This window comes from Vanellus vanellus (genome assembly GCF_965231255.1).
Source record: "Vanellus vanellus genome assembly, chromosome: 5".
Taxonomy (NCBI): Eukaryota; Metazoa; Chordata; class Aves; order Charadriiformes; family Charadriidae; genus Vanellus; species Vanellus vanellus.
In genome coordinates, this window is record NC_138910.1 from 17,308,862 (window position 1) to 17,335,835 (window position 26,974).

At 51.4% G+C, this 26,974-nt stretch overlaps 1 protein-coding gene across 1 annotated transcript in view; it reads left to right on the plus strand.

Moving 5' to 3' along the window:
- Window positions 1-554: 554 nt before the first annotated feature.
- Window positions 555-26,974, plus strand: part of IGFBP2 (insulin like growth factor binding protein 2) — a gene marked incomplete at its 5' end in the record, with an annotated part of 64,149 nt that continues 37,729 nt past the window's right edge. The window contains one exon of the mRNA XM_082484357.1: window positions 555-957. Within this exon, the coding sequence (XP_082340483.1) occupies window positions 555-957 (403 nt within the window). The remainder of the gene's footprint in view (window positions 958-26,974) is intronic.

Genomic DNA, 26,974 nt, shown 5'->3' on the forward strand with positions numbered 1-26,974 from the left:
AGACCCCTTCTCGGGTCTCACTGGGGGTGTGGAGGTCACCCAGTTCCCCCCCAGCACTGGCTGTCTCTGTGGGGCGGGCCCCCAACCCTCCTGTGGGGTAGGATCTCCATCCCTCCCTGTACCAGGTGTTTCTGTGGGGCAGACCCCAACTCCCTCCGCTGTACCCAGCGGGTACGCCTCGGGGGGCTGCCCCCCACCCCCCGTGGGGCAGACCCTGACTCCCATCGCGGCCGACCCCGCCCTGTGTCGGTCAGACCCCCCGCTTCCCCAGCGGGACACCCCCAACCTCCTCCGGGGCCTCCCTCGACCCCCTCCGGCGCTGACCTTCTCTCCCCTTCGGGGCAGCCCCGACCCCCGCGGGGTGGGGTGAGGTGGGGGGTGTGTGGGGGGGCGGCTCTAGGACCCGGCGGCGCCTCGTGGCGCCCGGCCCCGCTCCGCTCCGCGCCGTTCCGCGCCGTTCCGCGCCGCTCCGCGCCGCCGGGGGAGGGGGGGGGTGGGGGGGAGGCCGAGCGGCGTGTCCACCTGCCGGCCCCGCCGCCCCCGTCAGTCCCGCCATGGCGCTCGGCGGGGTCGGTCGCGGCGGCGCGGCGCGGTCCGCCTGGCCGCGGCTGCTGGTGGCGGCGGCGGCGGCGGCGCTGGCGCTGGCGGGGCCGGCGCTGCCCGAGGTGCTGTTCCGCTGCCCGCCCTGCACGGCGGAGCGCCTGGCCGCCTGCCCCCCGGCCGCCCGCCCGCCCTGCCCCGAGCTGGTGCGGGAACCGGGCTGCGGCTGCTGCCCGGTGTGCGCCCGCCTGGAGGCCGAGGCGTGCGGCGTCTACACGCCGCGCTGCGCCGCCGGTTTGCGCTGCTACCCCGACCCCGGCGCCGAGCTGCCCCTCCAAGCCCTGGTGCAGGGACAGGGCACCTGCGCCCGCCGCCGCGACACGGCCGAGTACGGCGCCAGCGCCGAGCGCCCCGCAGGTGAGCAGCGCCCCGGCACCGCGCAGCCCGCCCCGGCCACCGCGGGGGTCAGGCGCGGTGCACCGGGGGAAAGGGGTGGTGGGGGGAGGTGGGGGGGAACCGCGCACCGGCGTGCTGGGGACCCGGGCGGCGGCGACCTGGTGCTGGGGGACGGGGCGCCGTGCGCTGTGCAGCGGGCGGCGAGCGCTGGGGACCGTGCGTTGTGCACCGCGCAGCGGGTGTGGGGTACCGGGCACCGGGGACCGAGCACTGGGGACCATGCATTGTGCCCCATGCACCGGGAGTGGGGTACCGGGCACTGGGGACAAGGGGACCGAGCACTGGGGACCGTTCATTGTGCCTTAAGCACCGGGAGTGGGGTACCGGGGACCGAGTACTGGGGACCGTGCATTGTGCCCTGAGCACCGGGCGTGGGGTACCGGGCATCGGGGACAGGGGACTGAACACTGAGGACTGTGCATTGTGTGTGCTCCGTGCACCGGACATGGGGTACCGGCACTGGGGACAGGGGACCGTGCATTGCGCTCTGAGCACCGGGAGTGGGGTACCGAGCACCGGGCATAGGGGACCGTGCCTTGTGCTCTGAGCACCGGGAGTCGGGTACCGGGCACCGAGCACTGAGGACCGTGAATTGTGCCCTGCGTACCCGTCTTGGGGTACCGGGCACTGGAGACAGGGGACCGAGCACTGGGGACCGTGCATCGTGCCCCGTGCAGCGGGAGTGGGGTACTGGGCACCGGGGACCGAGCACCAGGCGCTGGATACCGTGCACCGGACAGGCTTGGGGGCAGCGACGGCGCAGCCGGGGCATCAGCACGTCCAGGGGACAAAGGGATCTTAAAGGGTGGCCCAGAGGGGATCCTCCCGGGGCAGAGGGACCCCTCGGGAGGGCGGGGAAGGGGGATCCATGCGGGTAAGGAGAGAGAAGGTCCAGGGAGGGACAAAGCGGGCAGGAATGAGAGGGGCGCTGGAGGCGGGGAAGGAGCGTGAGTGCATCCCTGGGGCTGTGGGGAAAAAGGGGTATTTGGGGGTGCAGCTGCCCCGGGGGTTAGAGAGGGAGGTTTCCTTCGCACCCAGGGTCGGGGTGCAATGGGGGGGGAGGTGCGTGGAGACTGCCCCGGTGGCAGGGTGGAGGTACGTGTCTTCTAGAGAAGAAAACTCATGGTTGAAGTTTGGGGAGATGCAGCTGAGGGGGGAGTCCTTCGGGGAGCAGAGGGAGGCGGAACTGCAGATTTTGGGTTGATGGGGGAGTAAAAGCACCCTGGAGGGTGACAGATGCCCCAAAGATCCGGGGGGAGGTGGTGCGGGAGGACCATGTGCTGCCTGGAGGGAAGGGGGTGGCGGGGGCCCTGCTAGGTGTGGACTCCGTTCCCTATGGCCACCTTCTCAGCAGAGCCCACCTGGGAGCTGGGGTGGCTGCTGCCGTGGGGATCCTAACCCCCACTGGCCCCCCTGGTCCAGGCACTGGGTACCAGGGGGAAGAGGAGCGTCCCCCGAGGGCACAGCCCCAAGGATGAGGATGCCGACAGGCTCTTGACCTGTTGCTGTGATTGCTGTGGGAGGGAGCGCTCCTGGGGATGCCGATACAGCAGAGCTTGGTTTTATTAATGCCTCCTCTCCCTTGCGATCAACCGCAAGCTCTTTCCTTCTCCATAGGATGTTGAAAATTGCTGAATCGGGTCTGGGAGTAGAAACCAGCACTTTCTCCTTTGAAATCGCCCCTCCTTGACTTCTGCCTCCTTGCTGGTTTTGCTCCCCTGGCTGAGACTGGGTTTCTGACCCTGTTTGCATAACTAGTTCATCAGCACGACTTTAAATTCCCTCCCTTCCCTCTTGTTGAGGCTTTATTTAAAAATGCTCTGACCCGGGCTGTACCTCTTGATTTCATTCCCTGGGAAGATGGGAGCGCAGCCGGGGACCTGCGCATGCTGCTCCGCTTGAAGGGGGAGAGATGGAGAGAGGGGGATGAAGAAAAACCAGCAGCAGGGAAAACTTCTGCACGTTGCAAGCTGCTGCTTCCGTGCAGCCAGGCTGTGACTGCTGTAGTGCCTACTCCTGTCCCCAGTCCTGTTCCCAGTCCTGTCCCCCCTCTTGTCCCCCCCTCCTGTCTCCCCCTCCTTTGCTCAGCTGTGAAGGGCTGTAGAGAGCCGGGTGTCTGGAGAACACGTTGATGTGAAATCTTGCTTGACTACAGAGTATGAGTGTCAAGGGAGTGAATTTTACACTCTCCAGAAGAAACCAAGGGCATTGAGATTTAAGGAATCTGGGGCTGACTTCCAGGCTTAAGCTTTTACAAGAAATTGTGGGGGGAGAAAGAAGGCATTGCAGTGATGGGTTGAGAGGTGATTTTCTGAATTAATGTGGCTTTTTTTTTTTCTTTTATGGACTTTATTTCAGAATTTTTATATTCCTTCACTGGGTATTTTGCTTGATTTTATTGTCCTTATTCCTTTATAATGCATGTGATTTATTTGACCGTATCTCTATGTGTAATACACACACATGTAAATAGCACAGTTTAAAAACACTTTCATGTATGTGGTGCTCTGTAATGTCCATAGGGGGTGAATAATAAAAATACTGGCACATCCTTAACCAGCGTGATGTGAAACATGCAGTTGGAATATTCACAATTGAGCATGTCTTGGCAGAGGAGCTTGGACATCCAGAAAAGGGTTTGCTCTCTTCAGATTACAAAACTTTTAACAGGTTGTTGTAGCCATTAGAAAAAAAAATGAAAAAAAAAAAAAACCCAACACTCAAACCCACAACAAAAACAAGACCAAATCTGCCAGCTTCACTTGATACTCTTCTGTTCAGACTCACATCGTGGCTTCGCTCTGCAGCGTGCCTGCAAAACATATACGAGGGAGAGAGTTTGCTGTTCGTTTAAAGCAGTGACAGGGAAAGGAGTCTGGCACCCGAAGAGCAGGGAGTGGAATTCCCTTTCAAATGCTGATGTCAAGCTCGTTTCAAGAGTGCCCCGAGAGCAGGTTTTTGCTTGCAGAAAGCAGGTGTTGAGGCTTTTTTTTTTTTTTTTTTCAAATGTGCTTAAAGGTATTTGCCCTTTTTCCCCTTTCCAGCTTGAAAAGGCTTCTTTGGCTGATTCAGGGCTGGAATGCAGAGCTCGTGCTATTCCTAAATTAAGAGGTTGGCAAGTTGTTTTTTTTTTTGTCCCTGATGAGAGGCAGAACGATTGCCCAAATGAAACAGGGAATAAAACTCTGCAAATTCTCCTGCTGTGGCTCCAGCATTGTTTAGTCTTCCACTTAGGTCTGTAAAGCCAATCCTGAAATGGTTGTAGGCGGAAAGTAACATAAACCACCATGTAGCTAGGAAGCAGAGGATGTTGCTCATTGCACAAGAGGCTTTGGGTATTTTGAAGATGTTGGGAATGTTGGAACAAAATAGCAGCAGTCTGTGGAAATCAGGCTGAGAACTTCTACACCCCCCCCCTTTCCTCCGGGGGAGGCAAGTGCGTGAACTCCCACCGATGGTGGGAGCGAGACAGGCTCAGCACCTCCAGGGATCAGTGCCTCTGAAATAGTTTTGATGCCGCTGGACCACACTGTTTTACAGTTTATTTCAGGTCATCCTGTAACAAACTTTACGTACTGCTGACTGGAACCACCTGAACTGGGGACGGAGGGCTGTTAACTGTGCGCGTGAAGCTCGCCGGGAGTTCATGCCAGTCTTGAGCGTGTGTTTATTCCTTCGGCACCTCAGTGAGGTTGGCATGTTGTTTTGCAGATGGACTAAATGGTGTGCCCGAAATCCGCCAGCACACAGGGAGCAGAGTGAGGACTGTCTGTACGTCGTGTTAGCAGGCTGTGTCCTGGCAGATAATGTCCCAGTCCCTGAGAGCCATCTTCTCTCCAAGCAGGTCTAGGGTGGCCCAGGAACAAATGGGTCATGGAGACACAATGTGTTTTGAGAGGTGGTTTAGGTGGCATTGGGATCTCTTAACTTTTCCCGTTTCAGCTGGAGGGGGGGGATGCTGCCTTCTACTTTGGCCATCGTGACCTGCGATCAGGGGCTTGCGTGGTCTTGTCCAGCTCTCAGCTGCCATGCCCCTCTCCCCTCCCTCCTTCTGCTGGGGTTAGCTCTCACCTTGCGTCAAAGTAGGCTGGTTCAGGAGCTAATCCTGCAGAAAACCCAGCCCCAGGAAACAAGTCAATGGTTTTCTGTCAGATCAATGACCTGAACTGGCTCAAGGTGCAGCAGGGTGCCAGTGCTGCTCCATGGTGGGAACTTGTGCTAGGAGGTGGAGCGGGGCAGATCTTAGCGATGTCAGCAAGTGTCCTAAATTGTCTTGCCTGAGTTATGAGAATAGCTGAAGAACATCTTTTTTTTTTCTCCTAATGGAGAAAAGGTCCTAGGAATAAAACTTGTTCTACTCTGAAAAAAGGGTTCTTGAGCTACTGTTCAAAGCTGACCAGTTAAGGGATTTTTTTTCCCTTTGCCAGTGCAGTTCAGTTGGGTTTGTAGGATTGTTTTATTTTGTTGTTGGGATATTTGTACTAATTCAGCGGGATCTGCTTCAGAACCCACTGCTGGCTATTGAGTCTTGCTTTGGAATCTCACTTCTTTATTAAAACTAATGTGTTTTTTTTTTTAGTCCATGCCAGTGCAAAGTAACCTTTCCAAATGGAGAGAGAGCTGTGCAAAGAATGCAGCCCCAGGCAAACTTGAACTTGCAGGGCTGGGGTTGCCTCATTCACCTGGTCAGGGACTCCACTTTGAACTCCCATGATGCAAAAACAGCGTCAAAATAGTTAACTGTTAAAAATGCAGCTCGTTTTAGCATCCAACTAAAATCCTTATTTGGGTAGCCCCAAATGCCACACATCCTTCCTTATGGGTCAAATGTCAAAACCTCCATTTCCCCTTGGCAGGCAACTGCTAAAAGACAATTTAATGTATTGCTCCAAAACACAGAAGACTCTGAGGTTGGAGGTAGTATAATATAAGTGGAATTTTAACAGCAACTTGAAAACCATGCCAGTAATGCTATGAGTGCATTTTTCACGTCCACTGAATTGCCAGGAAGACTTCTGCTTTTCTCCTGCTTTTATAAGGAAATGAAGCGTCCGTCGTGATCTGCATGTGCCCGTGTGTATCAGTCCTTCCGCCCCCACAGCTTCTGACCCCGTCAGTCAAGTTGGCCAGATCTAGCACAGCAGCGCAGGTCCTGAAGGCAATCTGTTGCTAAAAAGTGGGTGAGGGTTAGAGGAGAGCCAGGCTATGAGTGTCCCCCTTGTCCCGTGTTAGACGCCTTTTGAGGCAGACGCACATGAGCAAGAGGGAGATTAGTTACGAGTGCTGCAACCAGGCGTTCAGCCTGGCTTATGCAACCTTGGGCATTACTAGACACCAGAGAAGCCAACCGCAAGAACCAAAATCCACAGGAGTGTGTTAATATGTCCACAGCCACTACGGCAGCTCTGCCCAGGCTAAGCTGAATGTCTGCAGAGCTCCTTGCGGTGGAAGAAATTCTTAAAAGTGACAGGAATTAATAACAGCTCTAAGGATGACATATGAATGAAAAAAAAACCCACCCACACAGCTCATCTCTCCTTGCTGCCCCTGGGGCTTTACCTGTAGGTGGACCAGGTCTTCAAGGTCCTTCATGGCAGCTGTGTCTGGTCAAGAGCTAACCTGGTCAGGCCGTGGGCTGGCTGTCATCTTTAAGTGTTAAGACAAGAAATAACACCTTGTGGAGCAGCTGCTTGAAAATAACCCTACCCCCTGCCCCAGTCCCACTTGAGTTTGCTGCAGGGGAGGGTGATGGTGGTGTGAAAACGGTGGCTTGGAGGGAAGGGGAAGCCTGGGAAGATTTCAAGGCTCTGGCCCAGAGGAGAAATGTGTTTTCATGCTGTCCCTTGGCAAATGATCTGTTTCCTTCTTGCCCTTTGCAGTTGTTTCCTTTCCTCTGGGTTTCAGGCTCATACTCGCTGAGCATGGTATTTGTCAAGGGAACAGCAAGAAGCCCCGTCTGTGAGAAAGTCCATGTCGTTTGTTTTATCCACATCCAGGAATTGAGCCGAGATAAACAATTCAGGAGGCAAAACAGTGAAAACTGGAATGCGAGAGGTGTGTTTGTGTACGGCTTCATACTAGACCTGGCTGCAATGTTAGCTGGGGCTAATTTGTCTGCCCGGTGAGCGGCTGTTGCTGTTACCCACAAACACGACTGCATTTGCGAAGACAGTGTTTCATCCCAGTGGGCAGCAGTACTCCTGTACCTGTTTTTCCTGGTCGCGTGTTCAACGCTAGGGACCTGGGAGGAACAGCAGTTTCCCTGGTGGATTTTTTTGTGTTTCTGCTTGGATTGGGCAATTCCAGCTTTCTGAGCATGGTCGCAGCTGCCTTCCCTGCTGGGGCTCTGATTCCTTCGGGGAAGGTCTTTTGCTTTAGGCAGGCAGGGTAAGAGGAAGGCCAAAGTAAAATGTAAAGTTGCTTTTAAGGCATTTCTGTTACAGGGGGAGGGCTGAGCTTGGTGGTGTACTGAGCTTCCAGGTCTAAGAATTCCTGGTTTCTTTCCCTGAATCAGGGTGAAATACTTTGGTCCAGTGGCGGCTTAGTGGATGCAAACCCATTGTCATTGTGTGCGCTTCCATTATCGCTTCCCCCCATCTTCACCCCTGGCTCTTCCTTGGGGAGGTGCTGCCTAAATCAGTGCATGTGTGACCACTTTTGAGGGTGTCATTTAGCAGCGCGTATCGAATGCGTTGGGCTTGGCTTTCCAACACGTCCTTGCTCACCATTTGCATCTGCCAGAAGAGGCAGGTTTGTCCTCAGTGGAAGAGCGCGGCTTTACCAGATGGCATTAGCCTTGTGGAGAAAGCTGCGTTAGTGTCCCATGTCTGCTGGGGGGAGGGAGCTGTGTAATGTGTCCCTTTGCTGTGTGCCATGCAACAACACGCTGCTTCGTAGGTGCCGAGTGTCCTATGGGATTTGGAGGCTAACCATGGTGCGTGCTCCTGGTGTGGACTCAGGAGAGAAGGAAAAATCCTTGCTGGGGGTCCTGACATGTTGTGCTGCCTTTCATCTCTGCTGAGCTCATCTTGTGGCAGTTGTGCCCCCTTCCCTCCCTGTCCTCGTGCACATCCTCGTGGTCCATCATACAGGTCCTGGTCCCTATCTGGACCTCGGGTGAGCTATAATGGGGAGTTAACTCAACCAAATCTTCACTTTTCTTGAAGGACAGGTTTTCTGCCACCTTAGCAGATTGCAGATTCAGTCTTATTACTGTTTCCAGAAAGACAAACTACCTTCAGCAGACTGAGTTTCTGACTGAAACATCCTTGCCCACCTTCAGCAGTCACTGCCAGCAAGCTAGGAGGTGTTTCTCATTCATGAACTGGCCAAGTGTGACCTCATTAAACATGTGAGTTGACATCTAATTACAAGCAAATGTGATGTGGTGGTTATCCTGGGCGAAGGCTTAAGAGAAAGGGATTAGTGCACAGTTATCAGAGCTTTGCTGCAGCCCCGCATTTGACAGCTTGTTGTAACTGCATTATCGATTGTCTTCTCTTCAGCGTTTTGCCCCACACATAACTCAGCTAGATACCAGTGGGAAGATAAAGTCTCTTGCTGCATCAGCTTATGGTAGAAAGAAATGGTTTTAGAAAGGAAAGGGTCAGCAATCACGTGCCTTTTTAACGGACTGGAATACTGGGAAACATCAGGTCACTTTTATAAGCCTTAAACTATCCTTTGACATTGCAGCTTTTATTCTGAAGAAAGCTGCACTGTGCCTCTTGGCTGGTAAGGGAACAAGTTCACTGCCTGGTGCTCTCTGTAGTCAAAGATCCCATTAATTCTGCCGGCCGCGAGGAACGATTTCTTGGTATTTCATTCTGGACTGTAATTGAGAGTGACACAAAGCGCTGGTGGGAATTGGACCGTGTTGAAATCCCTGCTTTTCCTTACAATTTTCTGCAGATAAAACAACTCAGGTGGGATGAGGGGATTTCTAATGCTCTGCCCTTGAAATTAATAACATCTCCAAGACCTTACTGACTGGAGGTGAGATTAGAGAGGAGTTTTTGTGCCTCCTCGCAGCTTGTCCTTGTAGCCAGGTGATGCAGGATACGTGCAACAGTCACATGCTGTTGGAGTCACTCGCGTGGCATTGTCTACGGGAGAGTCCTGGAGTCCTGTAATGTCAGGAAAATTCATGAAGCCTTGCCCAGTATTTCTGCTCGAGACCACAGCAAGATTCCCCTGTGAGATCTTGCTTTTCAGATTTCGGCTAGGGCAGTCTGTTCTCAGCTCTTCTGGCTAATTGCAGAAGATCCAAACCATGCTAATGGACTTCTCTTGGCTAGGTGAGGAGGTTGTCTGATACCCTTCCCACATTTTCCTCTTGCTGTTTTAAAACTAGAAAAGGGTGGGCACATAATGTCCACATCCCAGGCGTGCTTGCTGTTCAGCCTGGGGGGACTGGTGGGTGCAGTGTGTTGTTGAAGGCAGTTTTGTGCTTTTGGGGTGTCCTGCAAGACATTTTTGGTATCTCCAAAGTTCAGGTGTGTGTCTGCCAGTGTGGCCTGTCTCCGGTAGGGTAGGGAGTGTCCTGTGTTTTAGAAGTCCCAAATTTTGCTCTTGGGGGCAGCAGGACAGATCCTGAGTGGCCCCAGTGAAGGCAGAGGAGCAGAAGCGATGAAAATGGCCAGAATCTGACCTTTTTTCACATCTGCAAAGTTGCTCAGGGGTCATTTTCTGTTTGAATCCAGGAGGTTTTGTCTGTGGCACTCAGCGCGCTGTTGGGCTGCGAGCTGCGCCGGGGGAGACGCAGGTTTTGCGAGCGGCGCGATGGCAGCCCTCCCACGCAGCCCATGTGGAAACACTCGTCTCCCATTGCTTTCAGCGGGCGAGCGGCTTGCCTCCATCTGGTGCTGTCTCATCTGGCACTTCAAAAGCAAGCAGCAATGGGGAGAGGAACTCAGGTTAAGCGAAGAGGAATGGCATGAGGAGGAAGAGGAGAAGGGGTGGCCGGCATGGGGCTTCACCACCCTCCTGCTCCATTGGAGCCCAGGGCTGGTGCTGGGGCTCTGCCCCGTAGTCCCAGCAGGGCTGTGGAGCTACTGAGGCTGTGGATAATGTGCGGTGCCTGGTTTGGGGATTCCTCGAGGTGCCTGGTTTGTGTCTTCTGGGTCCTGGCCACCGTGAGAGTTCAGTGTGGGGGTTGTAGGGTTGGGGTGGTTGGCCACCATGGCCATCATGTTTGCAGTGAGGCTAACCCAGCAGCCCCAGGGCTTTCCGTGGCTGTTTTCTGTTTCTCCTGGTCCTTCTTGCTCAACCTGCAGTGCCAATTCCAGGTACACTGGTGAATTGTCTTGCTTCTTGGGGACACTTATCAGGGGTACTGCAATCTACTCTCCATGCGATAGCTGGTTTGCTCTTCTAGGTTTGCAGCTGAACCAGCGCAAGGGAAATGCTGAGTGATAATACCATAACGAGTCTTACCACTGCTTTCTCAAGGTTGGAAGAACTGCTGCAGGCCCCATCCCAGGCTCTGGCAAGTCACCTCTTAGTCTAGCTGGTCAAGGATAACGTTCCTGTGGTGGAACCTTCTCCCTGTCTTCACTACTGGGCTCCAACAGCCATTCTTTTTCTAGCACAGTACCCACCACTAACCAAGGGCCTTGAGTTTGATATGATCCCTGATGTGTAGAGGGCACTTTCCATTCTTCTGAGCATTATATGAACTGGATTGATGTAATGGCAGGGAATTCGCTGCAACACCATCTTGATCTGAGTGTGGTGTGAATGGACAGGTAAATCATCCGCCATGATGGAAACTGGAATGAGGAGGCCTAAAGCCTACCATGAGGTGGCCATGGCAGGGGACCTTTTCCTTTGGCCATAGTGAACAGTGCTGCCTCCAGGGCTTGTGCAGTGGTGATTTGGGGAGGATTTTGTTTAGACTGTTAGAAAGCCAGGTTGCTACAGATAGTCCATTACACAGGACACTTGGGGCAGAAGGTCTGGATTTCAGGGAATACGGCCATTCCTGGGACTGGATGGTGGGACAGCACTAGAGGTACTATTTTGAGGATAACCTTCTAACCCATCACTTAATTTAAAGAGCAGTCCAGAATTGGGAGAGAAAAATGAGACTATGGCAAAATGGTGCCTTCTTACACAATAGGTCATCTCCCTGTGGGTATTCTGAGTAATTTTGTTGTTGTTGATTTTAGTGACTAAAATAAGTTTATTCCATGCTTTTTTTTTCCTGCCAAGCCCCGCAGACCCTGTCACCCCCAGCTCACAGGCAGAGAGACAGATTCCATTAATTTTTGTGCATTATTGCGGGATTTTGGTTGATGAGATTCTTGCCTGGAATTTCTCTGTGGAGGAGCCCAGCTTCCCACTGCCTGCCGATGGGACTTGAAGAGCTCAGCCTCCTACCATGCCCAGCTGGGTGGTGGGAATACAACTTCTGATGCCTCCAGGACAAATTTGGTACCTTGCTTCCTTCAGGGCACCTGTCACTGAGGGCATCACCAAGGCTGGACAGATGGAAACGGTCGGTCTGCAGAGCTCGGAATAATGCTGAAATGCCTGATTTGTGCTGATTTTGGAGGTGTAGACCTCTGTGCACATGACTGGGGCATGCTCGTTCTGGGGGCACTGGGAGGAATTTGGCATGGAGCCCTCTGAGGCAACTGTCTTGTTTAGTAAAACTCGGGCTGTGGGAGTCGGTGTGAGGAAATAACAACATCCACTTTGGTTTCTGCAGTCTCTGTCCCGGGGGCCGGTCGGGTGTTGCAGGAGGCCACAGGAATCCTGCTTGTGACCACAGCCAGATTAATGGCCATTTTGGCAGCTTTTCAGGAGTGAGGAATTTGTCCACTTTCACAATAATGGCTAGAAATTCCACATGAATTAATTAGTTTTATTATGGGACATGTCCTTCCTGCTCCTCCAGGGCTGCCTGAAACACTGAACTCATTACATGAAGAAATGAAAATAGTACTAAAAATAAGAACTGGTATCCCAAGCCTTTGTGAGGAAACACGCAGAGTATACCGACATCCTCCACCAGACGTGCTTCCCAAGCTGTGGCTTTTGGCCAGATGACATCTAAACCCAAATTTTAGATGAATTGCAGCCACTAAAACACCCCAGCCTGCTCCACGAGGGTGTCTTCTTTCAGCCTCCTGGCCCCTGCTCAGCTTAAGCCGTTCATCTAGGCTTCTTAATTACTCCCAGAGTTTCAGTGTGATGTAGTGTTCAGGTCTGATCCTTGGATGTTGCACAGCGGAGGCCTCACACCTTCAGATTCCTCTCCCGATAGGATGGGTTTCCGTAGCGCTGTTCCTACCTTGCGAGGACACTGTTTGCTTCTCTGGTAGTAAAGTGCTTGGAAATACCCTTGGGAAAGGGTGCTCTGCATATGAGTTTTGGTCAAGGGTAGGTATGCCATTAAAATGACAGCATGGGACTTTGGAAAGGTCTGCTCGAGAGTAGTCAGAATAACGTTAGATTGAGTAAATATTTTGGGAGCCCAGAGCTGATAACTTTCCCTTGCTTACGTTTGTGGGGGGTCAGCCTGTAGAAACTTACTGCCTCTCACATGGCTTTTAAACAAAGGTTGTCCGTGGACTCAGTGTGCTTTTATTTTAATCCCTTTTTAGAAGCGCTGATGTTGTCTTGAGATATGCCTGCTGGTAAGGGGCAGGTGTGCAAAATGCACACTACTTGCCGGTCGTTTCAGTGTTTGCTTTATGAATATTGCTTCAGAAATTTGTGTTTGGACAGGGAGTTCTCCTTTTGAGTGTAACCCCTCCTTTATGCTCAACCCCATCTTTGTGAACCAGGGCTTGACTTATTTGCTTTTTCTTTTCCCCCTTGTTTTGGATGAAGTGAGTTCAACATGGCAAAGCTGACCAGGGAGGTGGTAAAGTTCCTGCAGGTCCTACTGCACAAAGCGTGGTTTGGTTGATGCTCAGCTCTCTTGGGACCTGTGACCCCCATCCTACAGGGACTAAGGCCAGCTGAGCTGACAAAGGGCTGAAAGACAAAATTTTCAGCATTATCAAGATGTGCCTCGAAAGAAATAGTGAAAAATGATAATGCAGACATACGTTCTCCTAATCTCAGACCGTTGGAAAGCTTCCGTCTTTCTAGTAATGTTTGTTATTGATTTCAGTCACTGTTTTCCTCCATTTTTCTGTTTATTCTTTTTATCAGGCTGGTTTCAAGGATTTGTTACCTTAACCCCGACCTTTGCAAATTCAAACCATGCTGAAAGTGCTTGGGCAGTGCAGATATGACCGGGCAGCAGATCAACCTGTCCAAAGGTCCATCAAGCCCATAAATGCTGCCTTAGGTGGTACCCAGCAGTGCACAAATTGGGAATTTATGAAAAGAGCGTGGAGTGAGCCTTGTGAGGTAGGAACACCGCTATGGAAACCCATCATGCTGCCAACACCGCTCAGCCCGTGGTGATTTCCAAATGGAAATTTCAGGGATTTCCCAAGCACAGCCTGGTCTGCCAGCTGCTCACAGAGCAGCTTTCCTTGTTGTGTGAGCTGCCCTCCTGACTTCTAGCAGTGGGGATTCAAGTGCTGGGGGAGGCAAGCAAACCCTTGTCTGTGTACATCACTGTGGTGTCTTGAGGCTTTGGGATAGGAAGATCTCCATGTACCAGACCAATTTGCGGTTGCTCTTACAAATACAGCTTGCTGCCTGCTCCTGTCTCCTGCCACCTCGTGCATCTGGGAACAACAGCCATGGCGAGAAGGGAGGTCCCATCACTTGGGCTGTGCCCGGTGGAAGGACAACCCTGCCCGGGTCTGTTTTTTCCCTGAGTTATGTGCTGGGAGAGTTCGGCCTCTGTGTTGTGGTTGTTGCCAGCGTACTGTCCCTTGGACCTGATCTGCCTGAGCAGAGCTGAAATGTCCCAGCTGACCTAAAACACTGCTTGTGATTGAAATGCAGTGGCCCCCTATAAATATTTGACTGAATCTTGTTTGTGGTTTTTTTTGTTGTTGTTGGTTTTTTTTTTTTTTGTTTGTTTGTTTTTTTTCCCCCAGTTCTTCTCTTTTATTTTCCCTACCTATGCAGGGATAGTCAACTGAATACATATCCCCTCCATGGCATCCTGTGATGAAGCTGTGGTTTTGGCAGTTAAATTACGCATCTTGCTTGTCTCCCATCATCATTACCCATGCTCAAGACTGATATCGAGATCAGTGTTGAGTGTGTGAACGCTCCTGTGGGAGTGTTTACAACCCACTGCGGGCTGCCCGCTGCCGTATAAATTACATCCTGAGAAGCTCTGCAGAGTCTGCAGTAAGCTTTTGCAGCTCCTCTCTTGAGGCACTGGACCCCCATCAGATTTACGAAAATTTTTAATTGGCGAGGTTGCCAAAAGTTTGCCGAAGAAAGAGCTGTGAATGGGAGGGGCTTCAGGCTGTGTGGCAGAAAATCGCCTGCAATGCAAGAGGGCAATTAGTGCGGTAACACCACGAAGAAGGTGAGCAGCCAGCAGACCGGGCTGCGCTTTGGGAATCCCTGAAATGGCGTGCTGAGCGGGGTCAGCAGCGTGACCCGTGCTGAGCTGACTGCCTGACGTTGGTACTTGGGGCGTGTTGGGCAAGGTGTGCAGTCAGCCCTGTACTGGAATAACCCCGCCAAGGGTTGCTCTCTTGTCTCTCCAACCGTGGAAGCATGCACGGTGACTGGAGGGCAGGGAGCCACAGCCGGGCAGGGACTGGGAGGCGGCGGGTCAGATACTGTCCCCGTGATGGAGCTGGGGACTTTGGCTAGGGTTGCTAGCTTCGTTGCAGGAGCAATGCCAAGAGGTAGGGTCACTCGCCATCGCAGCCCAACGTAGTGCAAATGCAGTTTCCCCATCACGACGGTGGTGAACGGCTGCATTTGAGAGCCGGAGAGGCGGCGTTGGTGCCCCTCTACTCCTAACCCGTCCTCGTGCGGCGCAGGGGCTGGCGCAGTGCAGCGCTGCCGGCGTGTCCCAGCTTGCACGGCGCGGGGAGAGCGGGGCTCTGCTGTTTTGGGCTGGTGAGTCAGCCCCTGAGCGGCCTGAGGCCAGGGTTGCAGGTTTGCCCTTTATCCAGCTAGACGAATGCATCTGTTTTGAGGCAGCCAAGGCACAGAGCGAGCGAGACGGAACTTCCCTGAAAACCCCACAGCTCCCCAAGGAGTCGGCGCGGGGACCTCGGAGCGGGTTTAGACACCAAAGTTTGGGCAAACACGTGTTGCAATGCTGCCCAGAGACACTGCTTTCGTGTAGAGAGACGTAGCCGGGAAGCAGAAATAGCGAGTGACTAAACGTCACGGTTACATTCCTGCCATCTGAAAAGAACTCCCTATTTTCTTTTGGCTGCGAAAATTAACTTCCCTTTTCTCCTCCCTGAGCGGGTGAGCTGGCTCCCGGTGGCCGTGCCCTCGCGGCGGATACACAGGACGGTCCAGGTCAGGCTGAAAGGAAAACTCTCCTACTGGGGGCTTTTCACTGTTGTGTTCCTTTCTAAAGAAAATGTGCAGGACTTTTCCTGGCCCTTGTGAAGGCCAAGATGCAGGTCCGTAGCTGGAATAGGGTAAGACTGGCCTCATTTGGGAGCTTGTCTGGGTTTTGAGCCGCTTGCTTCCCTCCTGCATCCCCTGTCCCAACATCTGAGCTGCGTGGGGTTGGGGCTGGCGTCCGGCTGTTTGTTGTTGGTGTAATTAATCACATCCCTCCCCGACTGTGGTGCTGCTGCCCCCAGGCACAGCCTGGCCATGGGCACCCGCCTTTGGCCTCTGCTGCGCTGTGAAAGCCCCATCTGGCAGTCAAGGAAGCTGAGGCAGGTACTGCTGGGTGTGTTGTTCTTGGGGATACTTATCCTTTGGAAGAGCCAGTGATGGGATTGTATCTCAGGAGAGCGAGTTTCTTAGGCTGAACAGCCTGTGAGTTGCGCCAGTGATGAACACTACAGAAACCATGATGGTGCCACGTGTCGCCTAGTTTGAAGATGCCAGGGTGTGGAAAACACTGAAAAGTCTCTACTGCAAATCCCCTGGTGGTTTTTTTTCGGCGTTTATTTTAATATTCTTTCCAATAGCAGAAGCCTGGACTTTTGTGGGATGAGAGCCTGACGGGTAAGGAATCCAGCAGCTGCTGCACCCAGGAGAAGTCAAGAGCTTGGTCCTCATTTGCAAATGGCTTTTGAGGGCCCTCTGGGATCTCCTTGGTGCCGAGAAGAAAATATGCACCATTATACCCATGCTGACCACGTGCATTCAGGCCAGGGTGTTCATCCCAGCCCCTCTTGCCTTCTTCCTTTGCTGCTGTTTGTTTCCCTAGAGCCCTGTACATTTTTCCCATTGTTTTTTTTTTTTTTTCTTTTTCTTGGTCAGCAGGTTTTTTTTCCTTCTGTGAAGTGCTGCGCTCTCTTTCTTCCTCTTGTTTTCTCTTGCTGCATTTCTGCCAGCCTCACCTTCTCTCCCCATGCCTGCTCTCACATTTGCTTTGCATGTTTCCAGCGGGGTGCTAGCAGCAGGCTCATTTTGACCTGTCTGGCTCGGTGAAGACCTGCTGAAACCTGCTGTTGCTCCAGAGAGAGGAGAGGAGCCGTCAGGGGCTATCCCGCCGGGATGGGAGGGTCAGGTGCGGAGCTCTGCGTGAGCACGTCTGTGAGCTGTGGAGGTGACACGCTCTGGGTTTGGAGGATGGTGGAGTCCACATGTTGGTTCCTGCTTGGGGCTGATCATTTCAGTTTGGCTGCCAAACCATTAAAAACAAAAAGAAAAGACAAAAGAGCAAAATCTAGGGTTTTTTTTCAGGTAACTTTGAAATACTGGTGTTTCTCCTCGGGAGCACAAAGGAACCTCAAAACAAGCTTGCAGAGATGTTGAGGGAGACCACCAGCAAAAAAAGTTTCCCATTTGAGCATTTGAAAGAAAGCAAAGGGAATGAACAGCCACACTCTCAAAAGTGGCCCTGAAGAGCATGCTACCAGTTTACCCAGTGAGCCAGGGTGTGTGAAAAGTGGCCCCAAAGCCTTCCTTTGCTGGAGATGTGAACACAGGCTATCTGGGCTCCTGCACTGTGTAGCACTTGGGTCTTTCCAAACAATGACATTTCAGTTCATCTAAGCAGCTGGTGGTGTCTGGGGGAGAGACTGGAGGAGTGCAGCGATCCCGCTTGGCTCGGTGAGCCTCCAGGATCTCTGACTCAGTGGGTGTGGAAGAGTTTAGTCCCAAATGGCCAGGCTCTCGATGGCTTGTGTTTTCATTGCTCTTCCAGTTCTTGCTGAAATTGTGCCATAAATGTACCTCCTTGGTGGAGCTGCTGGTACACAGGCCCTGCTCCAACCAACCAGCCCCAGTACTGACCAGTTTTCTACTTCTTTTCCTTCTAAAAGCACCAAAAGGAAGCCTTGGGTTTGACCATAGCAAACCTTTTTGACTTGGTTGCTGTTACTGCTGTGATTAAACCCAAACCAAACCAAAACCTGGAACATTTTCTGTATGTCCCGTTTTGTTTCCTTTTTTCCCAGGTCATCAGCCAAACCAAAAGGTCCCAAACAGACCCCAGGTGTTTGCACAGTCCTGGTTTTCAAACGCACAGTTGCTTTTTAAAAATGCGTGCAAGAATTTTAACTACTTTGGAGTCTTCATACTTGCTCTCTTTCTCAAGGGTGTTTGGAGAGAGGTTCACTTCTCTGTTGCAGCTGTACTGAGATGTTGTTGTCCTGTCTCCCTCCTTCCAAGGTGGCCTTCGAAGGCCATCAAGAAGTTATGGAGAGCACAGTGTGACTGTGAACCCGCATGGCCCTTGGAGGTGTTGGGACAAAGTGCTACAATGAGGTTTTCCTGGGGGTGTCATTGACCCTCCAGATGGGTTAAATGTCTGTATCTGTAGCCACCCCTTTTCCCCCCCTCTTGCAAGCTGAACGGGGCTTTCCTGGAAGCCCATCCCAAAGCTGGGGCTGGTGGCTGGCTGTCACGTAGAGCGATGAAAATCCAGCGCCTGGACTGCACTTGGACTGGTGCCCGTCCAGTTTCCAGAGGGTGCGGGGGGGTGAGGGGGGGGCAACTCCGCAAGGAACGTTTTCCCAGGTTTCAGTGAGTCGAGTGACCATCAGGGCCCGTGGGCTGAGGAGGAAGCAGACCGTCATCTCTTCGCTTTTTTTTTTTTTTTTCCTGGTTACCTGAGGCGCTGTCTGTCTCCTCAGCATGCAAATTCCTCTCTGCTTTGCATCGCCCGTAATTCAAACCCGTGGAAATTGCTTTCCTCCGCCGCCGATACCCATTTTCTGACTTAGCGTTTCTGCTGTCGTTGAGTTTTGGCCTTCACCCTTTGGGGGCTGGCACCCACTGAACCCAGCTGAGAATGTGGCCCTTTGTGCCGGAGCTGTTTGTGGGAGCCGGGGAGCTTTGCCTTCCCCGCTGCGAGCCTTTTTGGCTGGGGAACGCGTGCCCTTTTCTGGTGGGGAGGGATTTAGGGGTGAGGGGGAGGTGAGAGCGCTCCTTGTGCTGGAAGAAAAATGATGAATGACTCTCTTGTGCTTCTGAACAAAACCAGGAAATCAGGAGGGGGGGGGAGGCAAAAAAGGAGGAAATGAGAAACAGTAAAGAGGCCTCCCCCGCCTTCATATAAGCAATCACTCCACAGCATCTGGAGCCCAGTAAAAGGGCCGTTCCCAGGAGACCTCGCACTCGCCAGCCACACAGATCTCCTTTATTGCAAACTCCTGGGGCTTGCACCTCCACCTCCCCTGTGCCGCCTCGGAGGGCCCCGCACCCAAAAACGGCTTAGCCGAGGGCAAACCGAAGCTTGGTTTTCCGTGGCTGTCGGCACCGGAGATGCGCGTGTCCGGCTGGGCTGGCAGGCTGCGGTCTGGATCCGGCCTGAGGACATGGTTGTGTTGCTGTTGAACCAGCCGGAGCAGCCGATGGGGTGTTTGTGCTGGCACGCTGCCTCGCGGCGGCAGGGCCCACGGTACCTTCGCCGGCATCACGCTACAGCAGCGCATCCGATGCCATACTCCGTGCGGTGTGAAGTCCGCTGGAGCGGAGTCGCCCCTCCTGCTCTCTCCCCCGAAATTGTTTTGGACACATTAGATGCAGCAGGGATGAGCACGGAGTGGGTCACTGGGCATCATGGTTTGAGTCTCATTTTAAGCACCCTCAGGATGGAGTTAGCATCTCGAGAAACCCTGACATAACCTATTTAGTTAAAATGATGTGGGAATATGTAACTCTAGTGGGACTGGAGGTGATAGCATTCCAACACAAGCCATGGCTGCATGGTCTCCATGCAGAGAGTGCTCCAGCAAAGCTCTGCTATGGCTTGTTCCAATGTAGCCACATCCACCTCCATCCCTGTGAGGCTTTCGAAGTGCAGTGCGGCTTGGTGGCTCAGTCTGAAGAAGGTCCTTTGCTGTTGGTTAAAAATCTTAACCTGGTAAGGACCTTAACAGGCCAAACTCTTCCTCAGTGTAACCACACTGATGTTCCTGCTTTACTTGTTGTGGAAGGGGCTTCTTGGCTGTGAGAAAGCTGTTCCTGAGCATAACCTTTAAAACATAATGCTGGTTTCAGAAATAGAGACCCAGCGAAGGGAGCAGCTCTCACCCGTTTCCGGCTGGAGATGATCATGGTTGAAGCAGCTGAGCATCCTCATCATCCCAGCCCAAACACCCGGTACTAATTTGGTTGTAGCCAAATCCCCCTGTTGTCTCCATCAAGTCCCACCTGAATTTAAATGTTAGGCTGGGGTGAGCAGGGAGGATGGCTGGCTGTTTTTCCTTCCCAGGCTGAGAGGCTGTAGAAGAGCTCATCTTCTTCTGTATGTAAGCCCATTAGGTGTGGTTTACCAACTGTCATCCTTTGGTATGAGGATGGTGAGCATTCCTGATACGGCATTTGGGTCCTGCTTGGGGATTTTCAGTATTCAGGGCTCCGTAGGAGAATTGTTAGTGACAGCAGTAATGCAGATATTGTGGACCCCCTGTGCTTATTAATGCTTTTATTTCTTATATCCAGAGACTATATTTTCAGCCAGGATTTATCACAATGCTTGCTCACCTGCTTGTGTTACCCCACTTCATTCTTAGAAATCTAGAGGATATAGTGCCTGGCTGAAAAATACATTTGTGTATTGTTTCTTCTTGTGAAAAGGTCAGTCTAAATCACTGCCTTGGATATTTGCAGCTGCTTTTGAAGTCCTCTTTTATCACCTTGTGAGCAGAAGGGATCCTCATCCTATTTCACAAATGCAGGGTCCTTAATGTGCAGCTCTGCGTGGTACGTTCCCAAAGGAGCTTCCTCTTAAGGGGCTGGGGAGGGGGATGGCTGGCCTTGTGGAAGGGGTTGTGATGCTCACACAGAGGAAAGGCAGAACATCCTAATTGCAGAGGAGTCACAGACAATCTGCTGTTCTGGGGAAAGACAGTGAATAAAATTATGTTGTGTTCTTGCAAAGTGGTATCTTCAAGTTTTCCCTAACTAGTTAATGGCGGGGTTGGAGGCGATGTTTGGGGTTTGGGCTGTTCAGCTGGGCTCAAGAGAAAAAGCAGCATCGCTCTTGAGTTTAGAGCAGCTCCCAGGGTTGCTCAGTCTCTGGAGGTGGTGTGCTAAGAGGGATAGCATTGTAAAAAAAAAAAAAAAAAAGGGGGGGGGGGGCAAAACGAACAAACAAACAAAATCCCTCAATTTTTCTGCCCACAACCCACAAGGTAGCGCCTTCCTGAACTTACTCTAGCTCTCCCCTTGTGTCCTCTGCTCTGTGCACTCAAGGAGGGTTGTGGCAGTCCTCCACTCTTTCCACTGCCTGTGAGAACTCCTGGGTCAGCTTTGGCGTGACCCCTGAATTGCACAAATTTGGGGAGAGTGATCGGAAAAGGCACTCTAAGCCCTTCCTGCAAGCTCTGTGCTGTGCCACTGTGGGCTCCTTAGCTGAAGAGTAGTGGTGTGCGTGGCAGGTGGTGAGGCCAAATTTTGTGTTTGATTTGGTCAGGGGCTGGGCTGGGAGCTGGGTATTTCTTTACAGCAGTTGTTAAGATGCACGGGGAAAATACAGGGCTTTCTCCTTGTGCCAGCAATGCCCATAGGAGTCTGGTGAGGTGTGTCTGGTCCTTAAAGGAGGGCAGCTAATGGTTTCTCCTGTGCCTCCTTTTGGGTTTATACCAGCGACGCTTTTGAAGCGGGATCGTTGGGTGGCCAGGGAGGGGGATGTGCTGAGTCAGCACTCGTTGCTGCCATGTGTCAGACCCTGGGCAGGGATGGGAAGTTTTGGGGAAGCTCTGGAGCATCGCAGCCTCCTCCGCTGGCAACCCTTGTGCGAGGGGGACCACGCGCGCTCATTAGCGCTGGCGCAAACGGGTGGCATTTGAGACTGGTGAGTTTACTTTCTCTGAAAGTCACTTGATCGGAAACCCTGAGCTGGCTGGTGGATGACTGATGCATTTTGGTCCCGAGCCCTTCGAATTAGCTGGGTCCGCTCAAAGGGAGAGAAATCTCTGGGCTCGTCTTCCTTGGGAAAAGCTCCTGAGGGAAGTCTGACTCCTCTGTGGTTTCCATAACGCCGTGCTGAGGTGTCTGTGCATCCTGATGTCTTACTAATTTGCCAGTGATGATTTTTTTTTTTTTTTAGTTATTTTTAACAGGCGCATTGTGCAACTAATGGGCTTTTTATTGGTGGTAAACAAGCTGAGCTACGCAGGAATGCTGCCGAGGCTGGACTGGCAGACTTTTTCAGCTTTTGCCTTTAAAAAAAGAAAAGAGAGAAGACCTATGGCTCTCCTGCAGCCCGGTGTTACTGCCCCCACCAGCCTCTCCCATGGAAGCAGTGGCGGAGCAGCTGAGGTGCATGCTCTGCAGCTCATGGCCTGATTTTGGGGTCTAAAACTGCTCTCTGTTTCGGTTTAAGGGGCTGTAACCTCTGGCAGGGAGGTAATGGCTTTGCCCACTGTAGCTGGATTGTGCAGGGCCCATCCTGCCCTGGCACAAAGGGGACGGGACGCTCAGTGCTAAATGCACGGAGCTGGTGGGTCTCGGTGAAGGCCGTGGAAACCCTGGTGTTTCTTATCATGCTTCTTGCTTGATAAGCTCAAAACTGGCTGTGGAAATGCAGCATTTCAAAACCCTCCAGGGACGTGAGTGAGGCTGTAGCAGAAACCCGTACAATCGGGGGAAAAGGCAGGTACGGCTGCGAAGTGTGCGGCGGTTGCCTGGAGCGTGCCTGGTGATGCTCGGTGTGGGAGCCCCGACCCACTGCCATGGGGCTGTGCGTGGGGCACCGGGGCTCCCACCGCGCTAGGAGCTGCCCGTGGGCTCAGCCGCCGTCCCTGCAGCGTGTGTGCCACCACCGTCCAGGCTAACCTCCAGTGAAAAGTATCAGACTTCAGTGGCCAAGAAAAGAGCGCTGACCTATTTTGGACACTTATTTATATTCAAGTTGCTTCTCTCTGTCTCTGTGAAAAAAGCTGTTGTGACTCCAATACTTTTAAAAAGTTTTTCCCCTCCCATAGCTTTTGTTTTTAACAGGATATAATCTAGGACTAACATCTGTATTTTCCAGTAGTCGGAATAAATGTCTTACTATCTTTTCTTTTAGTTTTCTTGCTGAAACAACACTTTCACAGAGCAAAGCCAGCTCTGTAATACAGCTAAACCTTTGGTTGCGTTGTGTATCAGTTTTAACAGGTTCTCTTTTTATTTGAGATCTTTGCTACAATTAAAAGCTTTAAGACCAAAATGGGAAAAAAATTGAAAATATATCACTGCTGTCTCTGATCGTGAGTAACAATGAAAAGTCATCTAATGTAGAGTCACAAAAATTACAAAAAACTGTTGGTTTTAGTTTCTGAGTTTTTTTTTTAAATGCAGTTTCTTTCTATCCCTTCCTGACTGTGTATCACTTTGCTGAAATTTTGACCTTCTCCTGAAAAGTCTTACTGGTGAAAATGTGGATTTTAGTGGTGGGTTTTTTGTTTATTTTTTTGTTTGTTTGTTTGTTTTGACAGCTAGCTATTCTCTAGCTTTATGTGCTGCAGTTAATTTCTGATGTCTTTTAAATTGAAACTGTAGTGTCTATGAAAAAAATTGTATCCTTGGAGTAATCATGAAATTTGAACAGCTCGGTCAGTGCAGCCGTGTGCATTGACCCTAGCTGGATACCTGTTATCCTGCATATTTTAGGACTTGTATTCATTACTGTGAACAGTAGGAATGTAAATTAGACACTTAACCAGCAAGGAAAACAAAGGCAAATGCTGCAGGTATGTCATCCATATGAATAAGTGACAGTTGTTTTAGTCCATCGTATTCCATGATTTTTCCTACTTTAATGTAGGATCTTTTTGTGTGTATCTGTTTTCTTTTCTTTTTTTGTCTTTGAGACCTGAAGGAACGAGGGTGAAAAAACTGGGAGTGGCTTGATTTATGGAAATTGCAAGCCCTTTGTCTTCACTAGCCAAGCTTGCAAATTCACTGAATGTACCAGCCTTACACGTAACTAGTTGTGCCCTCCCTGAGTGCATGTACATGAAGATCATATCCCACTCCCAGAAGGTCAGTGGGAGCCTTTCCACCATCCTTGCCTGCCAGTTGGATTTGACCCAAAGTACATCTGAGAAGGATTAGGGAAGTTTCTTTGTTACAGTTGTGGTATGTGGCTTCTGTGTTTGTCATCTGTGTTCCTGTTTTTGGAGTGACTGACATGAAATTACCAGTGTCACGTGCACAGATAGACACACAGCCACCTGTATCCATGTGTGCTCTGAGATGTCTCTGTGCATCAATGCGATGGGTTTGTCCAAAATCCAGCCACTCTGTGCTAGAAGGTCTGTGCTGGCTGGTGCCCAAGAGAGCGCTGGCCCCATGGGCTCCCAAGACTGATGGCTTGGTGGTTCCCATCAAACAGCTGCTCCCTAAGCATGGCCGGGGTGTGACTGTCCTCTGCTCACGGGGCTGGTCCCATCCAAGGCTTGGGAGAGGAGGACTGGAGCCCATCTTGGCCCTACATGCTGTTGTGATGTTGATCACTGGGCAGGCAGATGCTGTGATGCAATCTGAGGGTGCCGAGTCCATGAGTGGTCTTCATCCAAAGTCACCAGGGAGGGAAGGGCTGGAGGTAGAGCACTCATGATACAGCAAGGGAGAATTTTTTGACTTCTTTCAAAGAGGAACAGCAGTTGAGATTTGTAGCCTCTGATCCAGGACCTTCTGCTGTTGTAAAACTCTCCTGAGAAGCTCAGCATTGCCCTGGCAGGAGTGGAATATGGCATGGCCAAGTGAAGGCCTCCATGCTGTATGCTGGGGTTTGAAATGCCAAATGCTCTTCAACTTTCAAGTGGTTCATGTCTGTTTAAAGTTTTGTGACCCCTGTGTGTTAAAACCATTTATAAAGCTCCTCTGAAAGGAGGCAGGTCTGAAGGTGAGACTAGTTCCTACTGCTGCTGGGACCAGAGGTATGTAATAGCTCCGTGTCTCAAGTGGTGTCTTGCTTGGGTTTGGTTGTTCAGACTTGGCCATGGAGAGACCAGAATATGGCCCCTGCAATGCAAAATATTTTTCTTTACATGTTTTACATGTGTATAAATGGCTTCAGTGGACACCGTTTCTTTGCTTTCAGTAGAGCAGCTTGAGGTGACCAATCACCCCAACAAAGAACGTAGCGTAAAGAAACGATCGGCTTCAAAAAAGATGCTTATTTTGTTTCCTGAGTATTCTCCATAGGCTGGTGCAGATGAGCAGTGCTGTTGTCACCTCCTGGTCAAACCTGCTGCGCTGCTTTCACATCAGCACGGAAACCAGAAATTTCCCAAACACGTCTGGGATCTGCTGGGTTAGGCATGATGGGAGACTGCTGAGCCTGGATGCCCAGGGACTCTCAGGAACTCATGATGTGTATTTAGTCTGGATTAGTTTTTCCTATAGAAGGTTTAATGCAATACACTTATTGAGAATTGAAATGCGCCTTGTTCAACGTAAGCAGAATTCTCCCTGCAAATAAGGAGGCAAACTCAAAGGAGGGTTGCTCTGTACTGAGTTGGTGTCTTTAACATGGTTCAGCTACTCTACTGTGAAAGTGAATTCGGATTAAGCATCCTCTGTGTAAACAAGCCAGTTGAGAGATTTTTCTGTGTGATGAATTGATGCAGTCAAGTGGCAGTTGTAAAGGACACTTGTCCCGAGCTCGGGGACTATCCCTGGAGCTGGCATTAACTGCCCCTGGCTGGCAATATTGGCAGAGCTGGGGGTGGAGAACACTTTGGGGAATGCATTAAACCCTCCACTTCAGTGCTTAGCTCTCATGTATCCTATACATCATATATCAGGTCTGAAGCCTCCGTTTTTCTATACTGGAAGATCATGAAGAGGGTTTTTTCTTTTTTCTTGAGTTCCTCAGAATTCAGTCCCTTGTGTTTTTGCTTAGTGGTCTTCATAGTACTGATTGCGTTGTGTACACATGTGTTGGCTCCACACCTTACAGACCAGAATATCAATAGGGTAAATTTTTTATAAAGTTACTGGGGAAAACTTCTGGTTTGTCAGTTTCTTGGAGAGGTTGGATCCAAATCTGAGCCTTGGGTGTTCTTTCCCTGTATTGCTGCCACCGTATTTATCTCTAAGCAGGAAGACTCCGGTTAAATTACAGTGCACCTCTGTTAATGTGCAAGTATGGCAGTTCCCTTAAGTTTCATATTAGTTTTATTTTTCATGTGGTGAGTAATCGCGCTCACACATCCAGAGGGTTGAGGAAAGAGCAGCGCACAGCAATTGCTGGATATGCATTTCAAAATTCCCCATGGAAGACTGTCTAATTAGATTTAATGAGCTGGCTGGTGTGCATGCATGTGCGTGTGTGCTTTCACCACCTCTCTCTAGCTAACAGGATCAGAAGTGCTTATGTGCGTCCAAGGTAAATTGGATGAGTACGTGGGAGAGATGTTTTTGCACTTGCAGAGCACAGGTTTGAAGCCGACTTTCACCTGCGTTTCTCATGTCTGTGCTGTAATGAGAGACTTCCATTGTGGAGGTGAAGCACTTGATAATGCAGGTGGTAAATTGGAAGTGAGGTTTGCTGTGGTTTCAGCTGCTTAGGTGAGGAGGGATGGGAGCAGAGCACCTCTGATAGTTGATATCCCATCCTCCGTAATGTATTCCCAAGAGCCATCGGTCCAGCGAGGTAACAGAGCTACAGTAAGTCACAGGACATGTGCCACCAAGCTACTAGGGGACGGTTTTAATTTAATGGGAGACAAATTATTAGTGAGGCTGAGATTTCAGTGGGTGAGGTGGATAACAACCATCAGGTTTGCACCTTGCTGTGTCTCGGGTCTGCTCTGCTGGCTGGTTTCCCACCCCTCCATCGCTGGAGATGGCCCTGAGTTGGCTGTGTGTAATTTGGCTTTTTTGCAGAGGTCATGGCCGTGGGTCAGTGCTCTGTTTCCAGGAAGGACCAGCCTGGGTAGAGAGCTGTGCCGAGAGGGTGGCCATTTTAATGAGGGGTTTCTCTTTGTTTTTTCTTTTTTTTTTTTTTTTTTTTATTAATTAACCTTTGTTTTCTGTCAAGAAAGCTGTCCCGAGGCACGACTTAGCGAGGCAAACATGCCCGGACAAAGGGAGCATTAAGCCTGCACAGAGGGAGGGGAGAGGGTTACACCTCTAATTACTTTGTGTGCATGTAATTTTTTATTCCCCCCCCCCTTTGGTGACTGATGGGTCTTGAAAGGACTTGCTGGGGTTGGTGTGTGATTCACTGGGGCGGAGCATGTTCTGGGCTGAAGCTGCGGGCTGTCTGTGCCCCGGATGCCGCGGGCAGGCGATGCCCTCGTGCCGGTGTTGCTCACGCCTGAGTCAGCGCTTGTGCAGCACTTCTGCTCCCGAGCCGGGGGGTCAGGACGTGGGTTTTGCTGCTTGTGTCCCAGCTGACCCGGATGGGAGGATGGAGAAGCTCGGCTCTGCCATGTGAGCGCTGTCTTGAGCGAGCTGGTTTGGGAACACGTGGAGTGGCATCTCTTGGTAGCAATGTACTTTTGCAGGTACA